Raw genomic sequence first — 17,597 nt, forward strand, 5'->3', positions numbered from 1 at the left:
GAAAATATAGATTAGTTCAGCTACATTAAGCAAAAGGGCGACTATAGTATCTTGCGCATACGTTTGTTTCATTAAGATCCCTAAATTCGGTAAAACTCTTGACATACCTGCATGCCTTTGAAAACATCATGGTCACCCAAGATACCCCAAGATGAACATCCTATGGATGTAATACGTTCCAGCGACTTTGCACCAACAAGGTGCTCTGAGACTCCATTGTGTAAGCCGTCAGATACGATGCAGAGATCTGTTGCGAATTCAAAGTCAGATGAATAAACACTCTTTAGTAGGACCAATTAAAAGTAAAAACCATGAGTAAAACAGTATATATGCTGTGCAGAAAAATTGTAAAATTTATATATCTTATACATTTATAAACTAATGAAATTATATTTTTTTAAATAAAAGCGACACATCCCTTTCAATATTCATAAGAAATCCCTGCCAAAAGTAGAATCGATTGTATCATTCCGACTTGATAATGAGCATGTGTTTATGAATCACTTTCAAATAGTGATGATGCCAGGTGTTCGCGAAAGAATTCTCAAAATATTATGTTACTACTTTACACAATGTAACTGACGAAATAGGATAAGGGCCTTTGGCCTACTGTAAATGTCCAACGCTTTGGAATATTGGTACGAAAATGATCAAATATGTTTAAATGGCTGACAACTAACCTTTTGTCTTTACACGTGAAAGTTTAGGTCTTGTGGCATGATCAAAGTTGTGAAAAGGGACGATTTTTCCACTTTCAAGAGAAACTCTTGTTATGAGTCCATTACCCAAGATGCATTTCCCCCATGTTAGTAATGTCGTTATCCCTTAGAAAATTAGCCTAGATTACAGACTCCATCATGTTCAGATATAAACTAAAATGTTTCCTTAAAAACCTCTAGTCACACCTTTTCGTTACAACTTTCACCAAAAATATCTAAATGTTTTGCTACTAGCTGCTGTGTGGCCAAAAGGCTCTTACCATATCTTGTCCTCTTTTAAATGTATTTTAAAGTTAAACAAAAGTGACATATTTTATGCGTATTTGCCATATGCCATATTTGAATTACCCACAAAATCCGTAGTCTTTCAGAAAACTATTACAATTATACCAGAATGAGATTTGTTTTTTTGTATTTATCAATATGTCATGTACATTTTTATTCATAAATAATAATTCAGGGTTGCAATGTATATACTAGGCACCAACATGAGACACTGTACATGAGAAACTTGACACGTGAAATTTGGATTCATCTGTGAACATGACGTTCCTCCGCCAATAAATAGGAGGACGGATGTGGTGATTACGCCACGGTAGACGAAGCTGCCGATGTCTTAGCGATTTGTAGGTCAGCGCAAACCCATTACGTGCTCTCGCAGCTGGTGTCTGACGGTATAGGTATGAATCCGTCCATCATTTGGAATAAACTGTGCAGTGGTTACGATATTCAAAATCCTGTTATCCAAGTGAATCCATCTTTACTGGTCAGAGTTTGTAACTCTTGGATGTCCAGAACGTGGTCGGTCATTGACGGGCAAGTGCAGACATGGTTTCAGAAATGTTTCGATTGATCTTCAATCAATGGCTTTATTAGACTCAACGTTTGACAGACACGTTCTGATCAATGTCGTATGGTGACAGGGCGGTGGGGAAGCCTTGTGGTTAAAGCTTTCGCCTAGGCCCGGGTTCGATTCTCCACATGGGTAAAATATGCGAAGCCCATTTCGCCGTCTTATTGCTGGAATATTTCTAAAAGCGGCGTAAAACCATACTCACTCTTTATGATGGCGATTAAATGCACCCTCTATCAACTAGTAAAATCAATGACAAATGAATTTGCATTGTCAGCATTATCATCCATGACATTCACGTGCGTAATGCTTCGAGTGGCTTACCGCAGCGCGTGTGAAGGTGGGACATTGGCCGTGCATTTGAGTTTGTGCGTGCTCCAGTGTTTTGTTCCCACAGATCCAAAAGATCAAATCCAAAGATACAACACAAAATTATATGCACAGTTTATGTTGGTGTCTAGTATAATTATGAAAAACAAACCTGCTCTGTCCCATAGTTTCTTCAGTGCCCTTTTGACCACAGCTTTTGACAACCGTGTGAATAGTTCATCTTGTGTTCCCATCAGTGAGATTATCCACTTCGGCCTGTTCACGTTCCACACATTGAACAATAAAGATTTGATGTCCCCCATTGGTATATCCTCATCTACGCGCAAGAACTGCAATTTGGAATACAGACATAGTAAATAAGATAAGGTGTCAACAATATATCATAACCATAGTAACCATTGCTCAAAATATTATTGAACTTTTACAAAATCGTGAACATTACCTCCAATGCATGGCCCGATTCTTCTGTCGGAACCCTATCTGGGGCTTTGGTGACGCTACTGTCATTTTCTGCCTTATCATTTGTACTCCTCACTAGTTGTTTGATAAGCAGTGTTCCATAGTATTCGGAAGGGTCCGTCGATGTATTGACTTCCTTCTTCCATTTCTTATTGCTGTCCTCTTCATCGTGTTCAGCTTTCAAGTGCCCACATACGCAACGTTCCTCATTTTCTTCTGTAAATCTGTAATAACGTTTACCGTTTGTGTACTCATGCACAGTATACTCCAGGTACTCCCTGTCAAGATCCAGGTTTGAATTAGTCAACATAATATCTTGGTAATGATTTTGGTTCACATCTGTGCTGTACAATGAAATGCATTAAACCACCAAGTGACTGTTGCGGAGGGAGTACAGTACAACTGCCTTATTGTTCAGTGACATTAATATAATATTCCTTCTGAAATGTTTCTGATAATGTAAGTGTCCCTTAACAAGCATCCAAAGAGTTCATATTGGGGTCATCGCTAGTGTATTATTCCCACCGAGTTACAATTTGTTCGTGCATTCATTACCATGTCTCTAATTAAATCTGTGTTGAACTTCAAACTCTTTTATATGATCTAAATTGTATCACAGGGTTGGCAACTCTTGAACTCGTACATTTATGCATGAATGCGACGTGTAAATAACCACTATTTAGGTGGGGTCAAATACCTCGAATACACGGAACATTTCCTCTGTTGAACGTGTTTCTTGATCCATTCAGCATGCCGTTCATACCAGGGCACCTACAAAGATGATCAAAACATATCCCACCACTTACCATAATGATTGCTATATACTATTAGTTAGGTACATACTTTTAGAAATTGATTGAGATTGGTGCAATAGCACGTACATATTTTTTCGCACAAGATGACAAAGGGATGCAAACTCGTGGAGATTCCGGGTTAATAGTTTTTTGGTCCCCAGTAACCTATGCTTGTCTTCATAGAAAAATAGGCCACTTATATCAAATGTATAGTGTGGTCAGGATCGGTGACTTGGTTTATTGCGTGCCATCGTTTCCTGGCGGTTAGGGTGTTACTCATAAGATGAACAACTGATTGGTTTGATCCAGACTCAATTCTTTTCAGGCCATCGTGATAATGCTGAAATATTTCTGACTGTGGCGTATGGCAACAAAGACAACGATGTGATACATCGGTTTAGATGACTGCAATAGGAAGGTAGTATATCCACGAACGCAGGTTCTAACTGTACACCAGATATTAAAATCTATAGCTTCTGGACTGATACATTTATCCCATATGAACCTGTTTGAGAGTTCAGAACTTGTAAATGGCAATTTACACCGACGTTGGACCACATACCCTTCGAAGGTTAAGGTTCGTATGGATATCCGAGTTGATATTATTAAGTTGTACTTACTTCGCTGTTCGATCGAATAAGTATTCCTGTCACATCAAATGTTAGGGCTGATAACAAATAAAAAATCAAATAGAAAATAACACAATTATGGTACAGTATATTATTAAGGTACATTGTTAGATAAGGGTACAATCAATAGTCTTAATCTGATGTGTCCATTTAGTTTCTTTTTGCGTATAAAGTGTAAATATGCATACGAATAAATACACACGATGAACATAATGTCTTCTATATCCTTACAATTATAGAATATATGGTCATTAAAATTAATGCAAGTGGCCTCTTTTTCTTCTGTACTCTACAATGGCATAATAGACACTTTAGTAGAAAGAAATCCCGTGACATTCTTGGTGAGAATTGATCTTCAGCAACCTACATTCAACACAATCAAACCCTGTGAAGATTCGGGGTAGAATTGCTCTACATGATCAGTAACACCTGTGTGTGGTAAGAGGTGACCAACGGGATCGGGTGGTCAATGCATGACTTGTTTAATGCATGTCATCGTATCTCAATATCAATTGCGCAGATCGATGCTCATGATGTCAATCATTAGATTTTCCAGACTCCATTATTTACAGACCGCCGTCATATATCGAATATTGCTGCGTGCGGCTTCAAACAACAAACAAAAAGTAGAAAGAAACGTTTGATTAACGTGCAAATTCATCAACAAGCATGCCTACTCTTACATCATGTGAATTAGTCTTCGGTTAAGTTAAAGAAAAATTGAAATTCGTGAAATGTTGTTCAGTTTTCAGCAGGCTGGCGTGGAAGCGTACAACTTAAATATTGATATTGACTAACTTCAACAACAGTAATCATACCATGTAAAGAGCCTGGCTTTGGCACCCAAACACCTCCACCAGGACGTTCTGAAACGAGTTATTAATACATGTATGTTGAATATGTGGTAGATGTCAGTTTCGGGGCCTATGACATAGCATGTGTCTTCATGATGAAACCACAAGATGACCACAGGAGGACGTCATGAACTATCAATAACGAGTGTGTCTAGATATGGCACCATCTCAGAAAATCGGATTGTAGATGGATAACATGCCACTAATTAGAGTTTTATCTGAGTTCAACATATACAACAGACTACCTACAATGAATTACTTTCTCATTTGTCGTCATTGTGTAGGTAGATGAGTGAATGTTAGTCGGCTGTGTCAACTGTCTAACATAAAGTTGAAAACGATTGATTGCAATGACTGCACATGTATATCTGAAAACTAAAACCAACATACTTGAAATATAACCTGTCCTTACCACGTTTGGGGGCGTCTTGAGACGAGTCTGCACCCTCTGGATCAGACATAGCGGCCATCAGTACCTTAACATTGATGTTATTAATAGAATGATATTGAGGAAGTGAGGTGAAATGGGATTTAACGTCGCGTCCAAGATTGTTGCACTTATATAGCGAGGTGCATGCACATGTGTGTGTGTGTGTGTGTGTGTGTGTGTGTGTGTGTGTGTGTGTGTGTGTGTGTGTGTGTGTGTGTGGCTGCTTGTACTAGTCCGGACTGATGCCGATTTATTGTGCTGGCACACTGAGATACCATGCCGCAGTTTAACATGAATACCCCACTCAGACACAGTATACTGATTCCGAGCCGACCAGTCCTTGTTATAGCCCCTTAATGCCGAGCGCCAGACATGGCAACTTTTAACGTCTTTTGGTATGACGCGGTCGGGGACAGAACCCCGGTCTTTCCGCTCTCCGGGCAGACGCTCTACCACTAGACCACGGAGGCAGTCTGATATTGAGAAGGGTTGAGTAGGTGGGATATAATGAGATGAAAGGAGTCGCAATACTGTGTTTTCTGAAGATAGTATTACACAAAGTGTGCCTCGCCCCTGTATTATAGCTGGAATATCGCTGACTTCTATGACAACGTCACACAATCATTTACTGATCATTGTAACCACCACATACCAATTATGGTAATTAAAATGTCACTACATCAAACCCACACTGGGGTTACGCCATATACATGCAGTGTTATGTGCCATGTCTATATTCAAAGAGTTTTAAAATTATATCGTGTTAGTTAAAGGCGTTAATTGTGGTCATGTTGGTGACTCCCTCGAACACGAGGTGTTGTCAGATGAATAATCATAATTGGAGGATCATGTCAGTCAAGGGGAACAACTATGTATGTATACATGTAGTTCCGTTCTCGTAGACGTTGTACAGACCCTTACCGCGAGGCCAGTGATACTAAGTCGGATTTGAACGCACAACCATGTGATACCCTTGTCTAGAACTCCTTATGTTCCAATTATGATGATAGAAAGAGAACATCTTATAACTCGCGACATATATTTTTGTCAGGTTTAGGGTGAAAACACATTTTAGATAATGCCATAAAGATATACGCCTTCTACTGACGAGACTATGAATCCTCAATGTGCTATAGCCAATGAAACTATTGTTTCTATTGTTCTGAACTATTGTTCAAAATGAGGTTGCACCATATGTATCATACATAAGGAGGCTTGGGTATGGTACCACAGTAAAATGAGGTTACACCATAGGTATCATACAGGTATAGGAGGCTTGGGTATGGTACCACAGTAAAATGAATTACTTCTCATCAAGGAAATGGAAATGCCATCGCAATATGTTTTCTCTTTTCATTTTATGTTTACAGTCACTTGGTTTATAAACTAGAAAAAATAAATGAATAAAAGATACATTTGACCTGATAGTGATCAATAAACACATGCTTTTCATTCAGTCGGAATCGTACAATGGACTCTGCTTACGGTAGATATTTCTTATGATAATAGAATCTTTTGTCGCGTTTATTTTATATGATGTTATTTGGGGCTATGGGGGAAGAACATAGTTAGATATTGCATTGTCGTTCATCAATGCATCATCAATAACATCAATGCACCAATAACCCATATATTTTATTCATGAATTCTTACCACATGATTACACTCTGTGTGTGTGTGTGTGTGTGTGCGTGTGCGCGTGCGTGCGCGTGCGCACATTTGTATACCATATCATTTTCAGAGGTACATGTTGCTTTGTTGCCCAAGGCGTGGGCTCCAACCCCTTGATTAAAGGGCAAGTTCACACGGAAATTAACCAATTTTTCTTGTACTTTTTCCACATTAAAAGTGTTAACATAGAAGTGTCATAGACAAAAATATAAAAACATCATATTTAATTAACATATTTTTTGCATTAAAACGATTTATATTTTTCACATTTACCAAGTGTTCTATTTCCATAACAAAAACACTATGGCTTATGCACCTTGCAATATGACGTCATTGGTGCCAATTGATAAACATTATGACGTCATCATGCTTTGTTAGAGCCGCTTCACGTGGTGTAGGTACAGTTTTGTGATTCTAGCGACTCAGATGCCAGCCAGAATTGTGTTATGCTGAGTCACCACTGCGCCGGAGTGTGTCGTAGACCATGTTGTTTTACCGCAAACTGGTCCTTGATATCTTTTGCGTTGAGAATAGACAGGGACCCAGTTGAATTGGCACCAATTACGTCATAATCTAAGGGGGATAACTCAGGCCTATTTCGCTCGTAAAACGAAGGTTTCATAACGGCATATCATTTTAACACTATTGTGAGCTTCCTACTTTCACCGTGAAAAAAAATGAGTGTATATTTTCAAACACAGATACTAACTAATTCTAAAATTGCGTTTTGTTTAGAAAAAGAAAGAAAGTGATTTTTGCGTGTACAGTTCCCCTTTAAGTGTCTTCCCACCATGAACGCACTTGTTTGTTGTATCAAAGTGGTAAACGACCAGTGGTGTAACTGAAATACTGTTAAAAGCTGCGGTAAAATCAAATAATTCACTCAGTCGTAAGAAAGGTGGGTTATTCATCATGTGCATTTAAAGCATACCTATTCACATCGTCAGTGGTGTTTGTATTATACCATGTGTCTGTGTCTGTTTGTGTATGTGTGTGTGGGGCGGGGGTGGTGTGTGTGTGGGGGGGGGGGGGGGGGGGGGGGGTAAGGGAGTTATTGAAGTCGAGAGTATAGAATGTAGGTGTCGTGTTTCATTTGAACAAAGACAGCAAATGGACATAGGGGCCTTTGACAACGTCTTTCAAGACAGACTACAAAGCCTTGTTTACAAATAAGCAATAGGTTCATGTTACTATTATGCTAAGGGATCTTAAGGGATTTCCCAGTGTGCAATACTGGAAGTTGTTTAGCGTTGCGAATTTATTTCGTAAATACGATTGTACATAATTTCATTCAACCTCCATGACCCGTTTAGTGACATTAAAAGTCTTGATTCGATGTAAAACTACACTTTTAGTAAGTTTTATGTCTTAATAGATTTGTACTAAAACGCATCTATTTTACCCTGCTCTGAACAGTAGTTCACAGATTGTGTCACAGTTCAATGTCACTGATGAGAGTGATTTACTGACACTCCGTTTGGATAAGGTATAGCTTCTGGACGACTTAATTTCTGTACAGTGTACTAAGGAAGACTATTTGACATGCTGTAATATATCTAATCTCAATTGAGCCATTGTACAACACAGCAGTTCATTACGTAGTATTAGGACATTTAGAGCCTCTATCACTTAGCCAGTAATCTCGTGGGTCGTATCGGTTATCACATCCATAGTATACATCTACACTGTTAGTCAGTACTATTGTTATAGTGACCCATTTGCTCTAGTATTCCTTAAAATACATTTTGATATTTGGTTATTACAACTTGCATACAGCTTTTAATATTACATAATATTACATTACAGAAAGGAGATCCACGAGGCTCTTGCGCGCTTTCAATTGTTATCATCGGAACAAACATGTGAAATTTCAGTTCATGACGTCTAGTGGTCGATGTTTACAGATGTCGACGATGCCGGACATAAGGCCACGACAATAGCTCACTACACACACACACACACACACACACACACACACACACACACACACACACACACACACACACACACACACACACACACACACACACACACACACACACTCACACACACACATACATACACACACACACTCTCTCTATCTCTCTCCCAACTCCCCCCCCCCTCTCTCTCTCTCTCTCTCTCTCTATATATATATATATATAGGTGAATCGTCAACGTATATATTGTTTGTTATCTGCATAAAGTTGTAGACAAGCCATATGACCATATTAAGGATTCAAAATAAACCGCATTAACTTACCTACATCTGGATTTGTTGTGGTAGATTCCCATGACTGTGAATGACTGGGTGAAATACGCCACGTAAATGTTTTAGTAAGAAATGCAAAGAAGACCAGGCATTCAGGTCACGCAGCTATCAGTGGCGTTGGTTCTTCTGTGGTAAAGGGGGTAAGGGTAAGATCAAAGTACGGAACGAACTCGAGATTCAATGAAAGTGCGTGTATTGATACATATACAATGTTCTTGGCCTGCCGATGAATTGATATCTTAGGTGCGGCAAGTTTTCTTTCAATGGCAAATTTAAAAGAATTCATCTCTGACTTAATCACGTCTTTGTGAATACTATCTTGAATGTCATGTTTTCGTCCTGTAAGTGCATGCTGTAGAGTTAATGGAATGACAAAACCTACTGGGAATGTTTTCTTTCCTACACTCAAAGGGCACAATATGTCATAACTACATGATATACATAAATACATAAATAGTCTACATGCACCTGTCTTTGAAGTGTTACCACACAATAACACAATATGATAATAATATTGACTATAGACAAAACTCTTTAGCAAAATATAGGTACAGTTTGGCAGTCTGACATAATTCTCTTCATGTAGTTCAGAAAGCTGGCAATGGTTTCACAGTCAACCATTATCCTCTACCTGTGTATCACTGGTTTGCACACAACCATATATATCCTGTTTGCATATGTATTGAATCAGCACAGGGAAACAATGAATAGAGGATATTATATGAGAGTTCATGTCATACTATGTTTACGACACGAGTGACGAAATTCCAGTATTTCCCGAGCGAGAGCAACAATCTTCAGCTATGGCGTCGTTTCTAGAGTGACGTCATTCCGACCTCACGTCACAATAAGATTCGAACGAATCAACAATGCCGCCCGGATTACGGAAACAATACACTGTTGTCTCGTGACGTGATATGACCCTAGGGCACATATGATTTTTGTGAACCCCGATATGTTTGCCCTCGTAGGTAATAAAAATGATTATTATGATTCTTATATAATCTTCATATGCATACAGATACATTGGCAGTCCAATTATCTCTATATAGATATAAGTGCAAAGTTATTTATACTTAAGTTCCTTACACAGTGTATACACCTACATCCCACTCTTTGTTGCTTTGTTCAAAAGTTTGTTTTTATTTGTTTATTGTTTAATGCCGTACTATTCCAGTTATGACGGCGGTCTGCAAATAATGGAGTCTGGACCAGACAATCCAGTGATTGACATCACAAGCATCGATTAGTTGATGAACTAATATGAATACCATTAAGAAGGAAAAGAGAAAAAATGAGACATGAGTTCCATCAGGTAATTAATATGTCGTGACCGTTTGTTCCCCTTTATGTCGAGCAATATACCAGTGTCTACTTTTTACAGCTTTTGGGGTACAATGCTCTTTCATACGACTCATACCACTCTTGCTCAAAAGTTGTTTGATCAAGGTTACAACATTCAAGGCCTCAGTAAAGCTTTTGAAAGGTTTTATGGTTGATATTTTGAATTTGGAGTTGGACTTTTCCAAATTTGACACATCAGTGACAAAAATGTTGTCCAATGCAATTCCCTATTTTGACTTGTAGCACGTTCCCTTGTTTTTCTTGGTGAACAATCGACTTTCCTTAGTATGTGTGTATGCTGTGTGCCACCGGTTCCGTAATCACTTGGTATCATCACTCTTTGATAGTGATTCACAAACACATGTTCATGACTTTGTCGGAGTCGTACAGTGGTCTATGGAGTTTTGTCGCTTGTATTTTTATGTACAATGTCATTTGAGCACAAGTCTGATATGTTGATTTCATTGTTGTAATGTTGGGAGATTTTGTGGTCGTTTTATATTTTAGTATTACGAAATGACAATGCGTATTTTATTATTTGCGGTATGCGAGGACGAGTTATGTCCCTTTGAACGGAAGTCAGGGAGAGAGCACATGTTATGAGTGGAAGAATGCGATGCGGTGACATATGCGGGATTTGCGAAAACGATTGCCTTACACATTGAAGTTGTCAAGTGAAAGTGTATGTTTTCGACGATGTATTATGCTCTCCTGAATCCTAACAATGTTTTTTTCGGGGCCAACGATGACGGGTTCCAGCAATAAATCAATCAATAATCATGAAATGTGTTGCGTCTCATGGTTACATCACGAAGAGCATGGACCATCAACTAGATGCGTGGAATAAGCTTAAACCACCAAATCAAGAACCGTTACAATTGTCATTTCAGTAATTATGTTCGTCGTGTCTGTCTGCAGTGGATACTTTGTTGCTCTTTCAGCTAGAACAATAGCTACATGTCCAAACATATTCTTCACTTTGTTGCCGATTTCTGCAATGTATTTCACCATTATCACCTATTAGATTGTTATACACATGATTGTTATATATTAGTTAGACTATCCTTATCTTCATAACATATTTCTTGTTTTGTTTATGTTATATTGTATGTAGAATTATTTTTGAATTGTAACAATATTATCTTCAACAAAGCGCGATTACTAAGTGAATATTTCTTTCGTTTGATTTGATAGTACGTCACGTACGTCAATAATAAGAATAATTTGCTGTTCAACGGCGGAATCAAATATATTCCAGCTATATGACGGCATTCTGTGAATATTCGGATTTGGAACGGAGAATTCAGTGATTGACATCATGAGCATCAAATCTATCCAATTTGGAAACGATGACATGAAATCCACCAAGTCACGGAACCTGACCTCTCGATTCATATAGTCGCCTTTTACGACAAGAAGTCTTTGAACTTGAACATTCCATATTAATTAACTTTTTATCCTTGAGTGATTATGTGATTATCTCGTATTGATGGGCGATTTCAAAGCTGAAACGAGTAACCTATGTGACCACTGTACCATAGAGTAACACATACCTGAAGCTTTGGATATAGTCATAAATGATTTACCAAGGCCTTTGACAAAGTGTGGATAAAAGGTTTTTGGCAAAAAATAATCAAAAGTGCCGTCACTGGTAAATTTCTAATTCTAATTAAAACATTATACAGCGGTATTAAATCATATGTTTTAGTAAAAAACATCAGATTTTCCCCAAGCCTTTCACGAGTTCGACAAAGAGAAAATTTATCCCCATTTCTATTGTCATTGTATAAAAATGACCTTAGGGCAATCTCTATTGGAACATAACTGTCATGCTGTAAATGTTGATTACAATCTTGGTGATGATGCAACCCTATTATTACAATTTATAAAACTACTGTATTCTGATGATGCAGTCGTATTAGATGCCCAGCTGATTTACAGAACACTCTCGACTCGTTTAGAATAAACTGCACTAAATGGAACTTATTTTAACATTTCAGAAACAAAAAAGAATGACACGATATGATATGAATTAAAAACTCCAGTTCATGTTTGATCGAACTAGTTGACAGCCAAGTTTACCTGAGCTACATGTAACTTTCCACAGCAATCGAAGGATGGTAAGGGCAATTTAATGTTTTGCCTCTAATACCAAGAAAGCCAGGTTGTCTTCTGAAGAGCGCCAGGAATATTTTTTTACCTCTCGATTGAGTTATCTCGGTTATAAGGTTTAGAAATATGGGGTTACGAAAATCTAGAAATTATTGAGAGTGTTCATTTCAAATTTCTATAATATGCCACTGGATAAAGAGCATCAACTCCACATTTTATGGTTTATGGGGAATTAGACAGGGTACCTCTACACATAACTATCTCAAAACGGCAAATAACATTCTGACCTAATATCGCAACACTTACCTGTGATAAGACCCTTTCACAAATGACTTACCATTGTGCTGAACGGAATTATGATGTAATACGTGGCTAGTATCAATAGATTTAAACTATATTAAATAACTGGGGATTTTTCTACAACCCTTTGACCTGTTATACCACATGGCTGGTTGCTAAGGTAAGCGAGGCAGTACAGAATGGACAAGCAATATGGTATTCTGTATCAGACAGAGACGCCAAAATTTGAACGATACCATTTATTGACAAAAACAAATTATATTCAGTCTTAAAATTCAGAACATGTGATCATAAATTACCAATTGAAACCGGTCGTTGGAGTAATGTAAAAGAAGCAGATCCTATGTATGAACTGTGCAACTCTCCTTCAGTTGCAGACAAAATCCATTATTTGTTTAGATACCAGGCTCTGTTAAAACATAGCCTTGTGTACTTACCAAATGCTTAACAGAATAAATGGACTAATCTGTACACATTCAAGAGTTTAATGTCCAGTCACAACGCTAGAGATCACAAGACCCTATCGAGATTTATCGATGAAATATTTAAGGCTGTAAGAAAATACAAAACAGAAAAGATATATTACATACCCATGCTGTCATCTTGTCATATAATAATAATAATTTTATGTGAACATGCTTATCTTTTTACCCTATGTACCACCGCCTGATATTTGAAGAGAAAAAAACAAAACAATAAACTGTTTAAAAATTTATACCGACTTTACCACATTGAAAACGGAATGTCCCAAATACAATAGATATTATCGAATCCAATTTATTGAAGAACAATACTCCCATCCGAAACAATGTACCACACTGCTTGATAATTGTGAAAAGCATGTATGAAGAGCAACATTTTTAGAACAACATGACCACAAGAGTTCGTGAAAGGTATATACAGTAGGCCACCATCGAAACTAGACGGTGGCATCGTGCATTGATGTAAAAGCACAACCGACCAATGCAGAGGCTGGCAGCCGATCAGCGAAACGAGCCATAGGGATGATACCGAAGGACACGATCTCACGCTTATGTAGCAAGGCCTTCAACTGTTTCCGTCACAAACCTGATACATGCAGATAGGCGAGACAGGTTGGACATCAGAGAGGCCAAAAACGGGTACACCACGTGCCACAACACCCAACGGCGACTGGTGGATGCGGACAATTCCTCTCCGTAATGGCTTCCGGACAGTGACGTCATCAGCGGCAAATGAGTTTGATCAACCCATGAGGTTCAGTCGCTAAAAATATTTTTGATTTTACATTGAACGAGAGTAAGCAAGAATATGCACTAAAATCATGACACGAGTTTCTGAAGGCAACATGTAAAACAACTGTATTTTACTTACATCTTTAACGTTGATAAAATAAACTGGTTGGTTGATGAATAGTTGGTTTGGTAAAAGGTCGATGAACAAAGTAAAATATCAAAATACACAACACGTCATAACACGAGTTATTGGGCTTAAAACATTTGAACAGCAGATTACACTCAACAACGATACTTGTAGAATTCAACCGATATTGTGCCATTTGTTTAAAAATAAACCAGGTCCGAATTTTGTGACAGTTTAGTTTCTGAGGAGATAATGCTAAAATTTGTTCCAGAATTGAAGTATATTTGTTCAATTTGAATAAAACAAATTAATGTATAGTACCATTACATAAGAAATCCACTTCACTGTATGGTCCTACATATCATGAAGGTTTATGTACCCAAAGAGTTTCAAAGATTGTGAACCTTTACCAATTATTTGAAAAGTTTATTCTATTTAAAATATATATTAAAAATATTCAGAATCCGATAATGTTGCTACACATCAAATCTGTATCAGAATTTCTAAACCATGTTGTATTTGATAAGAATACTTTTAAAATATTTCACAACTGGAATTTTGTATCATTTAAAGTTTTAAAAAACCAAGTACTATTTTCATTTTACTAACATGAACAAATCTAAATGATATGTCATACTAGATGCCGCCCAATTAATCAATATGGTACATTCAAGTATCTTATCAACTGGACATCTACAATATACTAGTGCATAGTTTCGCGCTATACATATTAATCCCTTCACACTATGCGTGTCTATCCAGATAGTTCGTCTGAAACAATATTCGTGCATAGTGTTGGCCATACCAACATATATTTAAAACCAAGACCTTAATTACGCGTTACACACATTAACTCAATATCTAACAGAGTAAATAGTAAATCCGTGTAGTTGTTCGTCATATTTACATTCATCTAAAACAGTTGTAAAAACCATTGAGTCAATATTTAAACATAAAGAGGGACGGATGACCGTTTGCGCCACATTTGCATATATCTGAAGACGGAGAGAAGTACATATAAATATCTAGATGAGTGTACAATTATGTCCCATGTCTAAAATACAAGAGACGTACTTTAGATAAAAACTTATGAACAGGACCAATTCCATTTTTGCATGTATCAACTTTAAGAATCTTACATTGAGTTAGCATCTAGATGAGTGTACATGCTTGCGTCAGACATATATAACAAGAAAAAAAATATTCAGATAAGTCAACATACAAGAACTACCATGACAGTTTGTATCATATCTACAGTTACCTAACGAGATAGAAGCGTACATTCAGTCAGTGTATAGTTGAGTATACATTTATGCATCATACATGTATGTATATCTAAAGAACAAGAAAAATACATTAAAATAAATATTTAGATAAGTCAACACACAAGCACTACCATGACAGTTTGTATCATATCTACAGTTACCTAACGAGATAAAAACGTACATTCAGTCAGTGTATAGTTGAGTGTACATTTATGCATCATACATGTTTGTATATTTAAAGAACAAGAAAAATACATTAAAATAAATAATCAGATAAGTCAACATACAAGAACTACCATGTCAGTTTGTATCATATCTACAGTTACCTAACGAGATAGAAACGTATGTTAAGTCAGTATATAGATGAGTGTACATTTATGCATCATACATGTATGTATATCTAGAGAAAAAGAAATATACATTAAATAAATATTCAGATAAGTCAACACACAAGAACTACCATGACAGTTTGCATCATATCTACAGTTATCTAACGAGATAGAAACGTACATTCAGTCAGTGTATAGTTGAGTGTACATTTATGCATCATACATGTATGTATATCTAAAGAAAAAGAAATATACATTAAATAAATATTCAGGTAAGTCAACATGCAAGAACTACCATGACAGTTTGCATCATATCTACAGTTACCTAACGAGATAGAAACGTACATTCAGTCAGTGTATAGTTGAGTGTACATTTATGCATCATACATGTATGTATATCTAAAGAAAAAGAAATATACATTAAATAAATATTCAGATAAGTCAACATGCAAGAACTACCATGACAGTTTTATCATATCTACAGTTACCTAACGAGATAGAAACGTACATTCAGTCAGTGTATAGTTGAGTGTACATTTATGCATCATACATGTATGTATATCTAAAGAAAAAGAAATATACATTAAATAAATATTCAGATAAGTCAACATACAAGAACTACCATGACAGTTTGCATCATATCTACAGTTGTCTAACGAGATAGAACTGTACATTCAGTCAGTGTATAGATGAGTGTACATTTATGCATCAAACATGTTTGTATATATAAAGAACAATAAAAAAATACATTAAAATAAATATTCAGATAAGTCAACATGCAAGAACTACCATGACAGTTTGCATCATATCTACAGTTATCTAACGAGACAGAAACGTACATTCAGTCAGTGTGTAGATGAGTGTACATTTATGCATCATACATGTATGTATATCTAAAGAAAAAAAAAATATACATTAAATAAATATTCAGATAAGTCAACACACAAGAACTACCATGACAGTTTGCATCATATCTACAGTTATCTAACGAGATAGAAACGTACGTTAAGTCAGTGTATAGTTTAGTGTCGGTTTATGCATCATACATGTTTGTATATTTAAAGAAAAAGAAAAATACATTAAAATAAATATTCAGATATGTCAACATACAAGAACTACCATGTCAGTTTGCATCATATCTACAGTTACCTAACGAGACAGAAACGTACATTCAGTCAGTGTGTAGATGAGTGTACATTTATGCATCATACATGTATGTATATCTAAAGAAAAAGAATATACATTAAATAAATATTCAGATAAGTCAACACACAAGAACTACCATGTCAGTTTGCATCATACCTACAGTTACCTAACGAGATAGAAACGTACATTCAGTCAGTGTATAGTTGAGTGTACATTTATGCATCATACATGTATGTATATCTAAAGAAAAAGAAATATACATTAAATAAATATTCAGATAAGTCAACATGCAAGAACTACCATGACAGTTTTATCATATCTACAGTTGTCTAACGAGATAGAAACGTACATTCAGTCAGTGTATAGATGAGTGTACATTTAAGCATCATACATGTTTGTATATCTAAAGAACAAGAAGAAAAATATATTAAAATAAATATTCAGATAAGTCAACATGCAAGAACTACCATGACAGTTTGCATCATATCTACAGTTGTCTAACGAGATAGAAACGTACATTCAGTCAGTGTATAGATGAGTGTACATTTATGCATCATACATGTTTGTATATCTAAAGAAAAAGAAGAAAAATACATTAAAATAAATATTCAGATAAGTCAACATGCAAGAACTACCATGACAGTTTGCATCATATCTACAGTTATCTTACGAGACAGAAACGTACATTCAGTCAGTGTGTAGATGAGTGTACATTTATGCATCATACATGTATGTATATCTAAAGAACAAGAAATATACATTAAATAAAT

At 36.5% G+C, this 17,597-nt stretch overlaps 1 protein-coding gene across 1 annotated transcript in view; it reads right to left on the minus strand.

Annotated features, from left to right (window-relative positions):
* LOC124152055 overlaps positions 1-9,101 on the minus strand; it is a 31,169-nt gene extending 22,068 nt beyond the window's left edge. Inside the window, exons 1-8 of the mRNA XM_048392320.1 lie at positions 8,982-9,101; positions 5,051-5,114; positions 4,603-4,650; positions 3,776-3,822; positions 3,059-3,132; positions 2,345-2,585; positions 2,054-2,231; positions 108-247 (exon numbers count right to left, since the gene is read on the minus strand). Coding sequence (XP_048248277.1) covers positions 108-247; positions 2,054-2,231; positions 2,345-2,585; positions 3,059-3,132; positions 3,776-3,822; positions 4,603-4,650; positions 5,051-5,108 — 786 coding nt within the window. The 5' untranslated portion in view covers positions 5,109-5,114; positions 8,982-9,101. The remainder of the gene's footprint in view (positions 1-107; positions 248-2,053; positions 2,232-2,344; positions 2,586-3,058; positions 3,133-3,775; positions 3,823-4,602; positions 4,651-5,050; positions 5,115-8,981) is intronic.
* Positions 9,102-17,597: the final 8,496 nt, after the last annotated feature.

This window comes from Haliotis rufescens, unplaced genomic scaffold (genome assembly GCF_023055435.1).
Source record: "Haliotis rufescens isolate VD_foot unplaced genomic scaffold, xgHalRufe1.0.p SCAF_11, whole genome shotgun sequence".
NCBI lineage: Eukaryota > Metazoa > Mollusca > Gastropoda > Lepetellida > Haliotidae > Haliotis > Haliotis rufescens.